This window comes from Vipera ursinii (assembly GCF_947247035.1).
Source record: "Vipera ursinii genome assembly, chromosome: 4".
In the NCBI taxonomy this organism is placed as follows: Eukaryota; Metazoa; Chordata; class Lepidosauria; order Squamata; family Viperidae; genus Vipera; species Vipera ursinii.
In genome coordinates this window covers 61,536,487-61,552,316 of record NC_139514.1, presented here as the reverse complement: position 1 = coordinate 61,552,316, position 15,830 = coordinate 61,536,487, and the positions used below count along the sequence as shown (strand labels likewise).

The 15,830-nt window shown below is 37.1% G+C and overlaps 1 protein-coding gene across 9 annotated transcripts in view; it reads right to left on the bottom strand.

Moving 5' to 3' along the window:
- The window catches only part of DMD (dystrophin), a 906,062-nt gene that overhangs the window by 164,506 nt on the left and 725,726 nt on the right, over window positions 1-15,830 (bottom strand). For all 9 annotated transcript variants that reach the window (XR_014492555.1, XM_083362891.1, XM_083362889.1 and 6 more), the window contains 2 exons: window positions 13,850-13,970; window positions 13,191-13,459 (listed from right to left, as the gene is read on the bottom strand). Coding sequence is in view for 8 of the 9 variants with exons in the window: in XM_083362891.1 (XP_083219017.1) it covers window positions 13,191-13,459; window positions 13,850-13,970 (390 nt within the window). In the remaining variant the exon portion in view is untranslated. The remainder of the gene's footprint in view (window positions 1-13,190; window positions 13,460-13,849; window positions 13,971-15,830) is intronic.

Below are 15,830 nucleotides of genomic sequence, written 5' to 3'. Positions count from 1 at the left end.
ACATACATCCTGAAAGTCTCCCCTTTAAAAGATTCCTGTCAATGCCAATAAGTTCCATTATATGACCAAGAAGATTTTAACTCAATCTGTATTAAGCACAACATTCAAGTCACCAAGGAGATGAGTAATTTGAACAGTAAATTCTGGGGGAAATGTATTACAATAGGCTTTTCTGTGATCTTTATTCTCATGCACCAGAATTCAATAGGCTTCTTGTCTACCCAGATTGCTAAACTGCTCAGCTTTGCTGAGACACAGTAGCAGCAGAGACAAAGGATTTCTTCAATGGCATTGCTGTCACAGGCTAGTCTTTCAAATGAGGTTTTTGTGTGGTTTTTTTTTCTTTTTCTAACAGCACTCTAGTCCTTTTCACTTTTTTGCCAACAGCTTCTTTGAAAACCAGACAGTTTGATTAACTGTACTCAGCAGGAAAGACCATTAAAAGATGGTTGTTTCTATTGCACGGCCCATTTTCTATTTTATAGGTCAATCAGGATTTGACAGAATTGCTTGATGATAGAAAGAACATCCCCAAAGCAGATCCATCAGCCTCCTGCAGTGGACTATCTGTGCCAATCCATCACTTCTCCAGAATAGTTCTACCATCTGGAACACTAAAAGTACTCTGCACAAAGCACCTTTTCAGAAAGGTAGAATTATAATAGGCCAGTATAACTCTCCATTCCTCCCTATTATCCAAAAATTCTGCCTACTACTACATATGGCTAAAGCCAAGTAGGCTTTAGAAGTTGGGGTGGGTCCTTTCTGAGGGCTTTTTTTGAGGACTGCTCTGTTCTCTGCTTTAGATTGGTTTTGTTCTCATCTTCTGATATGTGATATGATAGTTCAGGGGTGTCAAACTCAATTTCATTGAGGGCCACATCAGCATTGCGGTTGCCCTCAAGGGGCTGGGTGGGTATGGCCAGGGTGGGCGTGGCCTACTGGGTGGGCATGGCTAGAGTGCGTATGACCTATGCATCAAGGGTGCCTATGGGGGCCTGGGCAGGAGGGGGACAGATATGAGGGTCTCTGGCAGAAGGAGGGTCTCTGGGCCAGAGCCAAGGCAGTGGGGGCAGTTCCCTGTTTCCAAGATGGTTCCGTGGGCCACATGAAACCACTTCGCGGGCCGGATCCGGCCCCCGGGCCTTGTGTTTGACATGTCTGTGATAGTTGGTCTGGTGCTTTCTGGGGTCTCTGCAAGAAATGTTATAGTTATGAATGCTCTTTCTAAAGCTGCTAAGAACTCTGGTTGATTAGCATCATCGCTGTTAGAGTTTAGTTAAAAGAAAACAGAGAAGCAGAGTTACAAAGGGTGCTGCTACTGGAACCACAAACTGCAAAAAAAAAAGACAAAAAAGGTAGTGTGCAGATATTCCCAGAGTGGAATTGATCCTCCCACAAATGCTGAAATAAAATTGGTTGGCTAGAGTTTTCTCTTCTTATTCACTAATATTATACTCTCCAAACAACGGACAAATTATGTTATAATCCCAAAAAAGGAGAACAAAACCAATCCAGCTCCAAACCAGCTAACAACTGTCCTAGCTAGCTCCTAGTCTTAGTCTTCTAGGTCATGGTTGTTCCAAAGGTGCTTTTTCAAGAGCCAAACTAAATCATCATGCTTGTCTTAGCCAGAGCCCAAGATGCTATTTTCCTAATTATGTACCTGGTACTCAGCAATTTTATTTTCAATTCAGGAAACTGTCAGCAAGACTATTGACTCTCTCAGGGGAAAACAACCTTCTGCTCCATTTATTCTCATTCACTATTAATAAATTAACTTGTTCCTTTCACTATATCTGCTTTGTCTTCTCTTGTTAAAAAGAAAATAACATCTCCACTCCAGAAGAAGAAACACAGAGAGACTCTCTTAATTTAGTTTTTTCTCTAAATTAAATTTTCCAATATGATGCAAGCTTTTGAAAATATTATTTGATGAACTTTTGAAAAGATTAAAAAGAGACAAATAATTCTTAGAGGAGTATGACCCAGTTCACCCAGTAGGTTAGCAAAGGCTAGTTAAAAGTATTGCTGACACTAACAGAACCTCATATTTTGTCTTAGTATGTCCATACAAATATTCCATTAAAATCAGTGAAATGTACTTATCAAAATGTAAAATTTAATTTTATACTACATAAAATGTTGGGATTGCAAGCAAAAATAAGAATTTATGAATTTGATTTAGTGGCTTAAAATCATGTGAATAATTTCAACAATATTCAGAATTTGTCTTCCAGAAACTTAAAATAAGTTCAAGACAAAGATTTTTTTTTTAGGACTTCCTGTTTAGCAGCTGTCGGGACAACTGGGAAAAGCCGGTGCTCGGCTTTCCAGCTTGGTTTTTCTTCGTCTAGCGCCCTTAAAGGGTCGGAAAGTTGCCCTGGAGGGGCAATGAAGGAGGAGGGATACTTCAGGAGCTCATTTCAGGGGGCACCCGATCGGAGCGAACTGTAGGACCCTCTGGAAAAACGAAGGAAAAGGCTGCCAAGATCTAGCAGTCATAGTTGTCTCCAGCAGGAAGGAAAAGGACTATAAATCAGCAGAACTTCAACTGCATGCTGAAGCTGGGTGAGCAAGATTTTCTCTTTCCTTCTGCTTGAGGATTATAAATGTTGTGCCCCTGATGGGAAAGGGCTGAAAAGTAAAGACCCCCAGAAGGATTAAAGTTAAAAGTGGCAAGTAATTATAAAAGAGGGGCAAAGATTCTTTGCTAAAAATATTGGACATTGATAAATAAGGCAAGGAGGACATCTAGTGGCAGAAGAAGAATGAAATTTCTGATACACTGTGAGAATTGAAAAAATTGTTGTGGACTGAAGTAACCTTGACAAAGGACACCTGCAATTGATAAGAGTGCCTTGCTGTGAGATTGAGATTCAAAGCTACTTTTATTGAATTTAGCTAACTCTAAACAGATGTTGTTTTGGCTGTAGATTGTAAGCTGTAAAATGACTTCATTGAATATTACTAGACTTATGAAGAAAACCTCTTCTGCACTCTCAGTAGGACAATCCAGTCCTACAACACAGGGATCTATTGAAGCAATGTTGCAATGTGAAAAGATAAGCACTGCTCAAAGTGAAACATAGACTTCATTAAAATTTCTTTAAGAACTTATGTTAAAAGATCAAGAGACATTGGAAAAAAACCACCTGGAAATACAAGAAAATAACAGAAAGACTCAAAGTAAACTGGAGAAACTAAATGAAGAAATTTTGTATATAAAGGGAAAATTTGAAGCTCAAAATCAAATGATAATAAAAATCAACAGAAAATACACAAAATTGAAGAAAAAACAGATGAGAACGATAAAAAGATAGAAATGTTACTACAAGAAAATGAAAAATTAGACAATGCAATCAAGACTTTAGAGATGGAAAAAGCAGAACATTATTTATGATTTCAAAATATCCCTGAGGATAGAGAAGAAAATATAGCAGAGGTGATTATTGACATCTTGGAGGAGGCTCTGAAGGCAGATGGAGGAGAAATTCAGCTAGAGGTAGATGAGACATTTTGCTTCAATTCAAGCTATGCAAGAAGAAATAAACTGCCAAGAGAAGTACATGTACGGTTTACAAAGAAGACAACAAGAGATGAAGTACTACAGAAAGTTAGAGATGAACCAATACAATATAAAAATAAAGAAATTGTGGTCTTAAAGCAGATACCCAAAAGAGTTAGAGACACACGAAGGTAGTATCACTTTTTGATCACGAAGCTGATTGCCAAAGGTATAAATTTCAGATGGTTGATGCCAGAAGGCATCTTAATAAACTAGAACAATACAAGATATAGACTGGACTCAATTTGGAAAGCAGAAGATTTTGAAGTGAGGAATAGGTCAATCTTAGATGAAGGAGTGAAATTAAGCCAAGGGAAGAGTAAGGAGCAGATTTATTTTGGAAGAACCCTTGGAAATGATCCCAAAATTGTGGGGGAAGATAGAACAATATGGAGAAATAGCGGGACTAAAAATAAATAAAGAAAAAACTAAGATAATAGTTAAGAATCTTATGGATAAGCAAAAAAGCCAATTGTCAGAAGCAACAGAGGTACAGATAGTGAAAAAGGTTAAATATTTGGGTATATATTTATCAGCCAAATGCTCAGCAATAAAAAAAGACAGTTATACAAGGTTATTGAAACAAATAAAGCTAGACTTGGAAAAGTGGAAGAATTTACAATTGTCATTACTAGGAAGAATTACTACAGTTAAAATGAATATATTGCCTAAGATTTTATTTTTATTTCAAAAAATTCCAATAAAACTTGGAGAAAAATTCTTACAAGAGTTGAATTCATTAATTTTGAAGTTTGTATGGCAAGGAAAGAAAGCTAGAATAAAGGTGAAAATGTTGTAAGATGCTAAGGAAAATGGAGGCTTTGGCCTGCCCGAGTGGGCTTTGTATTATCAAGCATCTGTATTAACATGGGTGAAAGAATGGATAATGCTTAGGAATAAAAGGTGGTTATATTTGGAGGGACATGACTTACAATTGGGGTGGCACACTTTTTTGTGGTACGGGAAAAACAAAATCCATAAGTATTTTCAAAATCACTGTATTAGAAATTCTTTGATAACAGTATGGGAAAAAATTAAAACAAAAATATATGTAAAACTTCCAGGGTGGTTATCAATGACAGAAGCTTTTTCACACCCAAATTTGTTAGATTTTGAAAAAAACTTGGGCATATAGAGATATTTTGAATACTGATGGGACATTAAAATCGAAACAAGAGCTGAAAAATCAGGGCATCAATATGTCTCGGTGGCCATTGTTACAAATACAAAATAGATATGAAAAAGATGTGAAACTGTACAGATTTTATAAAGAACAAACTGTATTTGATAAGATATTGTTCTGATGAGAAATTAATTAAGAAAATGTATAAGTTTTTGTTAATTTTAGAGATGGAAAGTGAACAAACTAAAGAGACAATGACAAGGTGGGCAAAAAACTTTGGTTATAATATAGAATTAGAAAAATGGCAAAAATTATGGGAGAAATTATAAATTGACAATGTCAAGTGCGTATAAAGAAAATTTATAAAAATGTTTTATAGATGGCACTTGCCACCAGCAAGATTAGCAAAAATGTTTAAAAATGTGTCAGATAAATGTTGGAAATGTAAACATAATTCAGGTACGTACTATCATGTTTGGGGGACATGTGACAAAGTAAAGGCCTATTGGAAAAGAATACATGCTTGGTTAGAAAAAATATTAGGAGAACATGTAGTATTTAATCCTGAATTTTTTTTATTAGGTTCAATACCAGAAAAGATTAATAAACAAAATTTATATTTGGTTCTACATATTACAAAGGCAGCAAGAATAAGCTACGTGCAATGTTGGAAGAATGAACGAATACCATCAGAGGAAGAAGTAATTTAAAAAATACTGGAATGCGCTGAGATGGACAGACTATGAGGCTGAAAAACAAAGAAGAAACAGAATATTACCAAAGCTGGAATTTATTCTACAAATGGCTAGAGGAGAGAACCAAAGAGTAGGACTTGATTATGTATTAGCATTTTATGAACCCAGATCACACGCTGATTGAAAAATTAACATATGTATGTAGAGAAACAAACAAAAAAAAACAATAAAAAGCTTATTACCAAAAAAAAGTTCAAGACAAAGATTTTTCTTGGAAAACAAGCATTTGCTCTGGGATTATCTCTTTACAACTAAGGTAAAGCTTTTATCTCTTTTCTATCCCTTAAAAAAAACACCCCCTGAAATACTTTTGTTTATGTTTGTCATCCAATACAAAAATGTGTCACAAGCATAACAAAGAATTTTTCTCATTCTCCATATAATTCTATTCCTTGGAGACACATACTGTGAAGATGGGAAATAATTATATGAAATTAGTCCTCTTCTGGTCCAGAAGTGTATAATTCAAATAGTAACAGAATTTCACATAATTTGCTACTGGTTACCCCAGGTGGCATGTGATTTTTCAAAATTTGTCTCTTGTATTCTTTTCTTTTATCTTTCTGTAATTTACTTTCCTCTCGAAATAAGCAAAATTGTGCTTCTAAGATAGTGGCATGAGGGCAACAATATATGGCTTTCAGGAAATTATAACTTGCATGGATAGAGTGACCAAGCTTAGGCTAAAAATAGGTTTTGATTGTCCTTGAGGCATCTTGTCTAAAACTTGTGAAATGAACTGATATATTTCTTACCATTAGCAGGGAATGGTACTGTACATGTGATATAGCTACAACTGAGGATGGTAATTATTACTCTCTATATTGATAATATAAATAATAGATATTTATATAGATATTTATATCTATATTGTTTACATGTAATTATGGTGTCTCTGAATTATTAAAAAGCATTATGTGATAGTCTCAACTGACCAGAGTTATAGTGCATAGCCAAGATATCCCTGGTACCATTTCGTAATCACTATTAAATATAAAAGATGGCTATTGGACTTTAAGAATATATGGCAAAAGACATGAATTAATAAATATAATAAATGAAATAAACAAAATAGAATGTACCTGTGAAATTAAAAGAAAGAGGAAGGAGATCTGAATGAAGGTGGCTTGATTCTGTGGAGTTCATTTGATTGATACATGTATTAAATTTAAGGTTAAAGGGTTAAAATACATGCCATATTTACGAACTAGATTTATCTGATTATTGTAGTGTATTGTAGTTATTGTAGTGCACATGACTCCATACGTTATTGATAATTGCATGTCCATAGTCCAGTGGATTGTGATAAACAAACAGATATGAGAAAATTTGAATAGAATTCTCAAATTAGGTGACATAAATTAGTAGGAATAATATGAGAGAGTACAGAAAAATTAACTGGTTCATTTAGTGACCTGTAATAAATAAGAATGAAAACTGGTGAAAATAGATCAAACTCCCCCTCCCACAAAATGAATGGAAAATAGCAGGAAAGCAGATGTGGAAGTTGCTTGGAACAAAATGAAAAGAACTGTGTTATAGAGTACCTGGATGTTAGTTGGAATATTTAAATTATATATATAATAAATTATATAATACATTATATATATGTTTTTGTGTGTATGTATATGTGTATATGTATATATGCTGAAAATAAAAGCTACAAATAACTGCTGTAAAAATGAGAATGAAAAATACTATATAATATGTATACAGATAAAAAGGTTTATTGCAAAGATGTAGTCAAAAAGAGGTAGAAACAGTTAAGATTAATAGAAGCAAAGAAATTGCAGTGCAATCTGAGGTAAATAAATTCCCATTGCTTTTGCATGGTTGAAGATAACTGAAAAAGAACCCAGCAAATTGAATGGAAGTAAAAGTAGAAGAAATTGGTATCAGTGTAAGAATGATACATTATAGAATTGATAATGATATAATATAAACATTTTCATCAAAAAGATGATTAATAAGTCACAAAAGCTGTGAAAATGTTGAAAAATACTTAAATTGCATGTGTAGATAATAACTGGAGATAAAAATATGGATGCAATTTGCTTATGGACTGACTTATGCAGTTAACCCTGCATTTTTGCTATATTGTTCTATACCAGGGGTTTCCAACCAGGGGTGCTCGCACCCCCTGGGGTTGCAAGAGGATATTCCAGGGGGTGCAAAAACTTGGGTTTTCAAAATTATAGTGTATATGCATAATTCAATGCAAAAATTTTGAATTTTTGTAAGAGGTGTGAGAATATATCAGAAGCATTCTAGGGGTGCGGGGTACAGAAAAGTTTGGGAACCACTATTCTATACAATAGAACTTAATGAAATTTAATGGAATTTAATGGATTTAATGGAAAGCTAATATTATAAGCAACTTTTCAAAAGGTCAAAACATACTTGGAATAAAATAGTATATTTCAATCTAATTCTCATGCTGATTATGTACTGTCAAAACCACTAAATATATTAATAATGTAATAAATTTATTTACTAAATCTTAGAATTATTATCCAAATTCTTTAAATTCTTCATAAATATTGGGATACTGTTTTCATGGAAATCAGTTTCACTATCTTAAAATTACAAGACAAATATGAAAGTACCAAGTTCAAATTATCTGCCAGAAGACACACACACACACACACACACACACACACACATATGTAATTTTTTTTGGTAAAACAAATATATATATATATACATATATATATATACATGTGTGCTAGTCGTTTCCAACTCTAGGGGCCGGTGCTCATCTCCGTTTCAAAGCCGAAGAGCCAGCGCTTGTCCGAGGACGTCTCCGTGGTCATGTGGCCGGCATGACTAGATGCCAAAGGCGCACGGAACGCTGTTACCTTCCCACCGAAGTGGTCCCTATTTTTCTACTTGTATTTTTACATGCTTTCGAACTGCTAGGTTGGCAGAAGCTGGGACGAGTAACAGGCGCTCACTCTGTTACGCGGCACTTGGGATTCGACCCGCCAAACTGCCGACCTTCTTCTTTTTTTTTTATTGAAAAGTTTTAAAAATACAGTTTTCCTTTAAAAAACCCCCTTCCCCCTCCCTCCTCCCCTCCCTACCTCCCCCCTTCCCCCCCCCTCCCCCCTCCCTCCTCCCCCCCCACCTCCCCCCAACCCCCCTCCCCCCCCGGACTTCCCAGAGCTAAATACAAGGTATATATATATAAAAAAGCAATCATAAACAACCATATACTAACAACTATAAACTCTAAAATCCATCACTCTCTAACTTATATAGGATCAAACAAAACTTAGCATTATTAAATATATATAGAAGACAAAATAAAAAAAGAAAAAAGAAAACGAAAGAAGACTTATTCAAATGCTAGATAAAACTTCTTGACCCTATACTTATTCTGGATAAACTCAATCCATTTTCTCCATTCCATAATATAATGTTCTTGCGAGTAATCTTTCAAATAGGCCGAAATCTTCGCCATCTCTGCCAAGTCAGAAACCTTTAAAATCCACTCTTGTATAGTCGGCAGTTCCCCGACCTTCTGATCGACAAGCTCAGCATCCTAACCCACTGAGCCATATATATATATATATTCCTTGATAAGATTAAAAATGCGAATCCCAGGCATGTTAAAAAACTAAACGAACACTGGGATGGAACGCTGGGGTGGGGAGATTGCGTTTATACTGTTGGTGTCTACACTCTGCTCATGGAGCGCGTCACTGGTCTGTTTGTTGAGGTCGGCCGTATTTCTTTGAGTTGTCGTGCATCCGTTTTTGGGGGATGTAGTTGTCTCTGGGTATCTGTTGTTAAAAGTGAATTGCTGATAGTTCCATGTGTTGTAGCCATAGCTCTAGTCATTGCCCGTGTTCTCATACCAGAGGTCCTAAATGGTTGTTGCTCTTCTTCCCTGTGTTCTACATTGCAGGGTGGTTGTGTGTTGTTGCAATCTTGATTTTGATACAATGAGGTGCTCTGTAAATGCTTGCGCTGTTTGCCTCCATATCATGCACGTCGTTCCTCTTCCCAATTCCTTAGTGCCTGGTATGCAGGGGGGAGGTCTATGTGCTGGTTGATAGAGGAGTGGTTTGAAAACCAAGCTTCCTTAAACAAGCAGCCAACTTTTAACAACCAATACCCAGAGACAACTACATCCCCCCAAAATGGATGCGCGACAACTCAAAGAAATACGGCCAACCTCAACAAACAGACCAGTGACGCGCTCCATGAACAGAGTGCAGACACCAACAGTATAAACGCAATCTCCCCACCCCAGCGTTCCATCCTGACGATGTTCGCAGTTAGCCAACGAAAGCTTGATCTTTTAGCAATAAAAATTGTTTTAGTTTTTCTTATTCCATCCCAGTGCTCGTTTACTTTGTGTGTGTGTATATATATATATATATGTTTTCTGAGGTTTTCGCGGGTGCCTGTATGTGGATCCTTGGTTTTTCGATGATGACGGATGGGATTCCGTCGAAACGTTGCGCCTACACCTTTAATTCTACGCGGGGAAAAACCCGAAAAACCAAGGATCCATATATATATATATATATATATATATATATATATATATATATATATATATATATATATATATATATAGAGAGAGAGAGAGAGAGAGAGAGAGAGAGAGAGTGTCTCGGGTTTCTTCCCGCGTTCCTTTCATCTTCAGAAAGAAGGAAGCAGGAAGCAGAAGAAGGAAGCAGAAGCCACCAGCCTGATGATGACGGATGGGATTCCGTTGAATATATATATATATATATATATATATATATATATATATATATATATATATTCAGGATGAAAAATATTTAATTTAAGAAATTTCTAATGAAAAAAAATTTAATTTTTGATGAAAAAAATTATTTAATTTATATTTAGGATAAAAAATAAAGGAAAGGGGGAAGGGGTTTTGACACCAACGAGACCTGAGACTGCGAGCAATGATAGAAGAGAAGGAGAGGCTGGTTGTTACTGTTTTGGAGACCAGTGGCCATCCAAACTTTGATTATTGTTATTTGTGCAAGTTATAGACATTGTGGGGAGTTTCCCTTGTGGGGCGAGCTGTTACTGCAGAATGCTGACTACCTTCATTTATGTTCCTATAGCTGCCTGGACCCGGGGTTTTCTCCACCACTTGTTTATAAACGGTTGCTGTGAAATCATTGACTATTGCTGCTATGACTGCCTGGGGCTGTTGAACACCGTCACACATTGACTATCGGGGCTAGGGGCTGATCCTCTTTGTTCCTGAAAGCCCCCCCCCCCGCCTTTGACAATGAGAGTCTGCCACCTCGCTTCGTGTGAGCTTCTGCTAGAAAGGACACTTTACCAACATCTTGAGAGCAAAGCTGCAGTGCGCAACGGAGGGGAGCGGGGCTGGGAGGGCCTGGGCTTTGGCGGCCTCTGAGGGGGTAACACTTTTCTGTTCCAGCCTACGACCAGCCCTGTTTGTTTGTCAGGGACAACCCCTTTTTCCCTTTTACAGTCAATAAGCTGGAAAAACCCAAGCCAAATTTATTTACAGTTCAAACAAAAAAGCAACAGAATATTTCCTTCAATAAATAAATCAAAATATCAAACAAGAGTTAACAAACAAGAGTTAAACAGAAGTAGCAAGAACAGACCAGAATTCTCTTAGAATGTCTCCAAATGGTTGCCTTCACCAACCAGCCCTGCCCACACCTTCCCCTTTTATTATCAGTCCCAAGGCGTGGCTTCTCACTGCCTTCTCCTCCTCTCACTGAGTTGCCTCATTGATTTTCTCTGCTCTGCTGGATTGCCTTCTGCTTCTAGCATCTCTGAACAGATTCAGCTGGGTCCAACACCTCATACTCACACAGCTGAGCCTCCTGAGGAACATGACTGGAGGGGCCAGGCTGAGAGTCCTGCAGTGCATCAGAGCCTCCCTCTGACACCAAATGCTCTCCAAACCCCTCCTCCTCCTCCTCAGATTCATCAGACTCAGCTGCTAGGAGCATAGGCTGACACTGAATCACAACAAACGCTGAGGGGGTAACGCTGAGGGGTAATGCTTTTGGAATTTCTCACCAGCCTACATTTTAAGGCACAACTAAATTTAAAGATAGCAGTAATATATTTTTATTTATATGTTATTTTATTTATTTATTTATTTATTTATTTATTTATTTATTTATTTATTTATTTATTTATTTATTAATGGGACTTATATCCCGCCCTATCTCCTGAAGGACTCAGGGCGGCTAACAACAATAACATACAATAAATACAGAAATTAAGATAAAATTAAAATTAAAGGTCTCTGTACAATAAATTAAAATTAAAAATTTAAATAAATTAAAAATTAGAGTTAAAAATTGTAAACATAATTAAAATCCCTGTCAGTCCAGGTCAGCCAGGTGGAAAAGGAGTGTTTTGAGGCCGCGGCGAAAGGACTGGAGATCTTGGGCCATCCGAAGCTCAGGGGGGAGCTGGTTCCACAGGGCTGGCGCTTCCACAGAGAAGGCCCTTCCCCTGGGGGTCGCCAGCCGACATTGTCTAGCCGACGGTACCCTGAGGAGGCCTTCTCTGTGTGAGCGTACTGGGCGATGGGAATTCGTTCCCGGCAGCAGATGGTCCTGCAAGTATCCCGGGCCTAAGCCATGTAGGGCTTTAAAGGTAAGTACCAGCACCTTAAATCTCACCCGGAGGGCAACCGGTAACCAATGCAGCTCACGCAGGAGGGGTGTAATATGGGAGTATCGTGGTGCTCCCATCACTACCCGTGCAGCCGCATTCTGCACCAGCTGAAGCCTCCGGGTGGTCTTCAAGGGCAGCCCCATGTAGAGAGCATTGCAGTAGTCTATACAGGAGGTAACGAGTGCGTGGGTGATTGTACGTAGGGCATCTCGGTCCAGAAAGGGGCACAACTGGTGTAACAGGCGAATCTGGGCAAATGCCCCCCTAGCCACGACTCCAATATGATCTTCAAAACTGAGTCGTGAATCCAGGAGGACGCCTAGATTGCATGCTCTATCAACGGGAGGTAACATCTCTCCTCCTATAATCAAAGATGGAACCTCTTGGACTAAACGAGATGTCGGTACGTAAAGCCACTCACTCTTGGCCGGGTTGAGCTGGAGCCTGTTCTTTCCCATCCAAATCTGTACCGCTTCCAGGCAATGGGACATCGATTGAGGGCATCACTGGGTTGGTTCGGGGTGGAGATGAAAAGCTGGGTATCATCAGCATATTGATGATACTTCACCCCAAAGCCACGGATGATCTTTCCCAGCGGCTTCATATAGATGTTGAACAGGAGGGGCGAGAGCACCGACCCCTGAGGCACCCCACAACTAAGGGGCCTAGGGGTTAACCTCTGCCCCCTGCCAACACCGTCTGCGAACGGCCCGAGAGGTAGGAGAACCACCACAGAACGGTGCCTCCCACTCCCAACTCCTCAAGACGATGCAGGAAGATACCGTGGTCGATGGTATCAAAAGCCGCTGAGAGATCTAATAGGACCAGGACAGAGGAATAACCCCTATCTCGGGGCCGCCAGAGATCATTCACCAGCGCAACCAATGTCGTCTCCGTGCTATACCCGGGCCTGAAACCCGATTGGTACGGATCCAGATACTCAGTTTCCTCCAGGACCAAAGGGAGCTGCTGTTATCTTAATAGTCATTGTGATTAATTAAAATCACAATGAATTCTCTCTTTGTGTTGAAGGGGGAGCTACAGCAGAATGTTAATTGTATCTTAATGGAAACAGCACTGAACAGAAATACCATTTTACCTTCAGTTTTTCAAGATGATCCTGCAGTGAGTCAATGAGCAAATCCCCAACTGGCTGCCAAGACTCTTTGACAGTTTCTGCCTGACGTAGTTTTAGATCAAAATCATCCATTGCCTCATGGAGCTCTTGTAGTCTTTCAAGGGCTTCATCAATCTTTTTTTGCCAGTCGGCAGATTGTAGATTCAGTTTATCCCATTCTGTTTTAACCTCATCTGTCTGCTTCTTTAGGAGTCGAGTCACATTCTGGGCTCTCTCACCCGGAGACAGCTCTAAAAAGCAAAGCACATAGATAACATAAATAAAATGTAAAAACAAAATCTCATTTTTTTATTATTAAGAGGCAAAAATATTCAAGTGTTATATCTGTGGCACTGGCTCAAATTGAGTAGTATCATGGGGTTACATCAGTGGCATTAAGTCCACTGAGTGGCATCATGATCACCTATTCCATATACTGTTGAAACAATATTAGATTAGAATATGCAAAGAAGGTATGCTCATAAATCTGCAAACTGATTACTGTTTACATTCTGAGTATTCTTATTCTTGTCATATTAAATTTGCAAATATTTAGAGAGTTCCAATAAGAATGGATAGATTTTTTTTAAGACACTGCTGCTGCTGCTTCCAGAAGGTTATTATTGCACTCTAGCAATTACCTCTCGGCTCCTGGTAAAACGTCTCCACTCCTTCCAGAGGCTTCTCAGATATGAACATTCGGGCTGTTTCAAGTGCATTCAAGACAACAGGGTCTTTCATTTTTAATTCCCTCTTAAAGGCCTACAAAAGAAAACAATAAAAATATAAACTGACATTTAAGTTGCTTTTATAGCCTGACTGTATATTTTCCTTTTTTTCACTGAATGAAAAAGCAAAGAAAGATTAAATGTTTTCATAAATGAAAAGTAAATAAATAAATTACTAGATACTTTGGTCAAATATATCCTTCCCAAACACAGTAATTCCTGTTCTGGATTCAATCTTATCTATCACATTGTATTCAATTGCCTAAACTTTTTACCAAAACCCCTTCAAAATAATAGTCCTCATTCCTTGGTCAAAGCATTTACTATAAGATAAATATCTGGTAGACTTTCTTAAAACTTCTGGATTCTGGTTGTTGTTGCTGTTGTTGCTGCTGTTATTATTATTATTATTATTATTATTATTATTATTATTATTATTATTATTATTATTTACTTTTCTTCAATATTCCATGTTTTTCTGCTTCCTTGACTAAGTCTTCTCTAAGGTCATGGATAACTGATACTCCTTGTATTTCATTTCATCTTCTGGACGAAATTCTCTGGAAAAATCCTGCTTGACAGAATTTTCTCCCAGTATAAGTGCCTCAATATTACTTCCTCATGCCCTTTGAAAAAACTTTTTGCCTTTGGAAAGTATGTTCTGGTTGACTAGTTGGATAATACTATTGCTTTTATTTGCTTCCCCACATATTTTAATCCACAGCTCCCCACTGCATCGTCAATAACTTTAACTTGGATATTTTTACACACAGTACACACTTCTCTAACTTTTCCATTTGCAATTGCTTCTTTCATTTTTAAATTTCCTATATTTCAGTCATAAAGTCATGCCAGTAGAGGAAATTTACTAAACTCCACTATGAAACATCCATGTGTTTTCCTGTTTTGAGGCTGATATTTTTGCTAGAGGTAATAAAATAGAGTTATAGGTTTCACTTCAGAATCTTACTCTTATTTGTAAAAGTACGAAAAGGCAGTATAACAAATTAAATATAGGGAAAATAGGGATTACTGTAGCCATTTTGGTACACATAAAACAAAATATTGTCAAATTCCATGGTATGTGATTAATCAGTTTTATTTTCTATTCTGATATACTTAATGTATGCAAAATAAATATAACATGACCTATTTTACCATGCTGTTCAATATTCATAAAAAGCATATGCAATATTGGAAAGAACCCAAATAGCTACATAAAATAAGTTTCTCCATAGAAAGAAATCCAACAGTTTTGGGATGAGAACTGAAAGAAATGTAGTTTAATAATATGTATAGTAATCAGTATTGGATTAGGGTTGTGGACACATGATCATGTGCAATATAGCTGCAAGAATCATTTGATAATTTTGGACTATATATATATATATATATATATATATATATATATATATATATATATATATATATATATATATATATATAATTTTCCTTTAAAAATCTAGAATGTTACACTTTTTTTCTTCTTCAATATGCCTGCTATTTCTGCTTCCCTGACTAAGTCTTCCCCAATGGCTAAGATCAAATTATAGATAACTGATACTCTTGTATCTAACCTAATGTATTTCATAAGATTTCTGTGAAAATACAATTGAAACGGCTCTTGTGAAGACTAATTGATTTCTAAAGGACCCGATATTTTAGCACTATTATCATGCAAAGCATTAAAATATATCTATAGGGTAGCACACATATTGCTTTGGTAAGAAAATGTACTAGAAAGAGGAAGAGGAATCCTGGAAAGTATAAATAAATTATCTGTCAAAGACAATTTTAAAGTAAGTCTTATTTTCCACCTTTTTTTTAACCGAGACTTCCTGAGAAATAGACAGGATGACCTAAATATCAAACTAACTTTTGTTCTTTGTCTTCC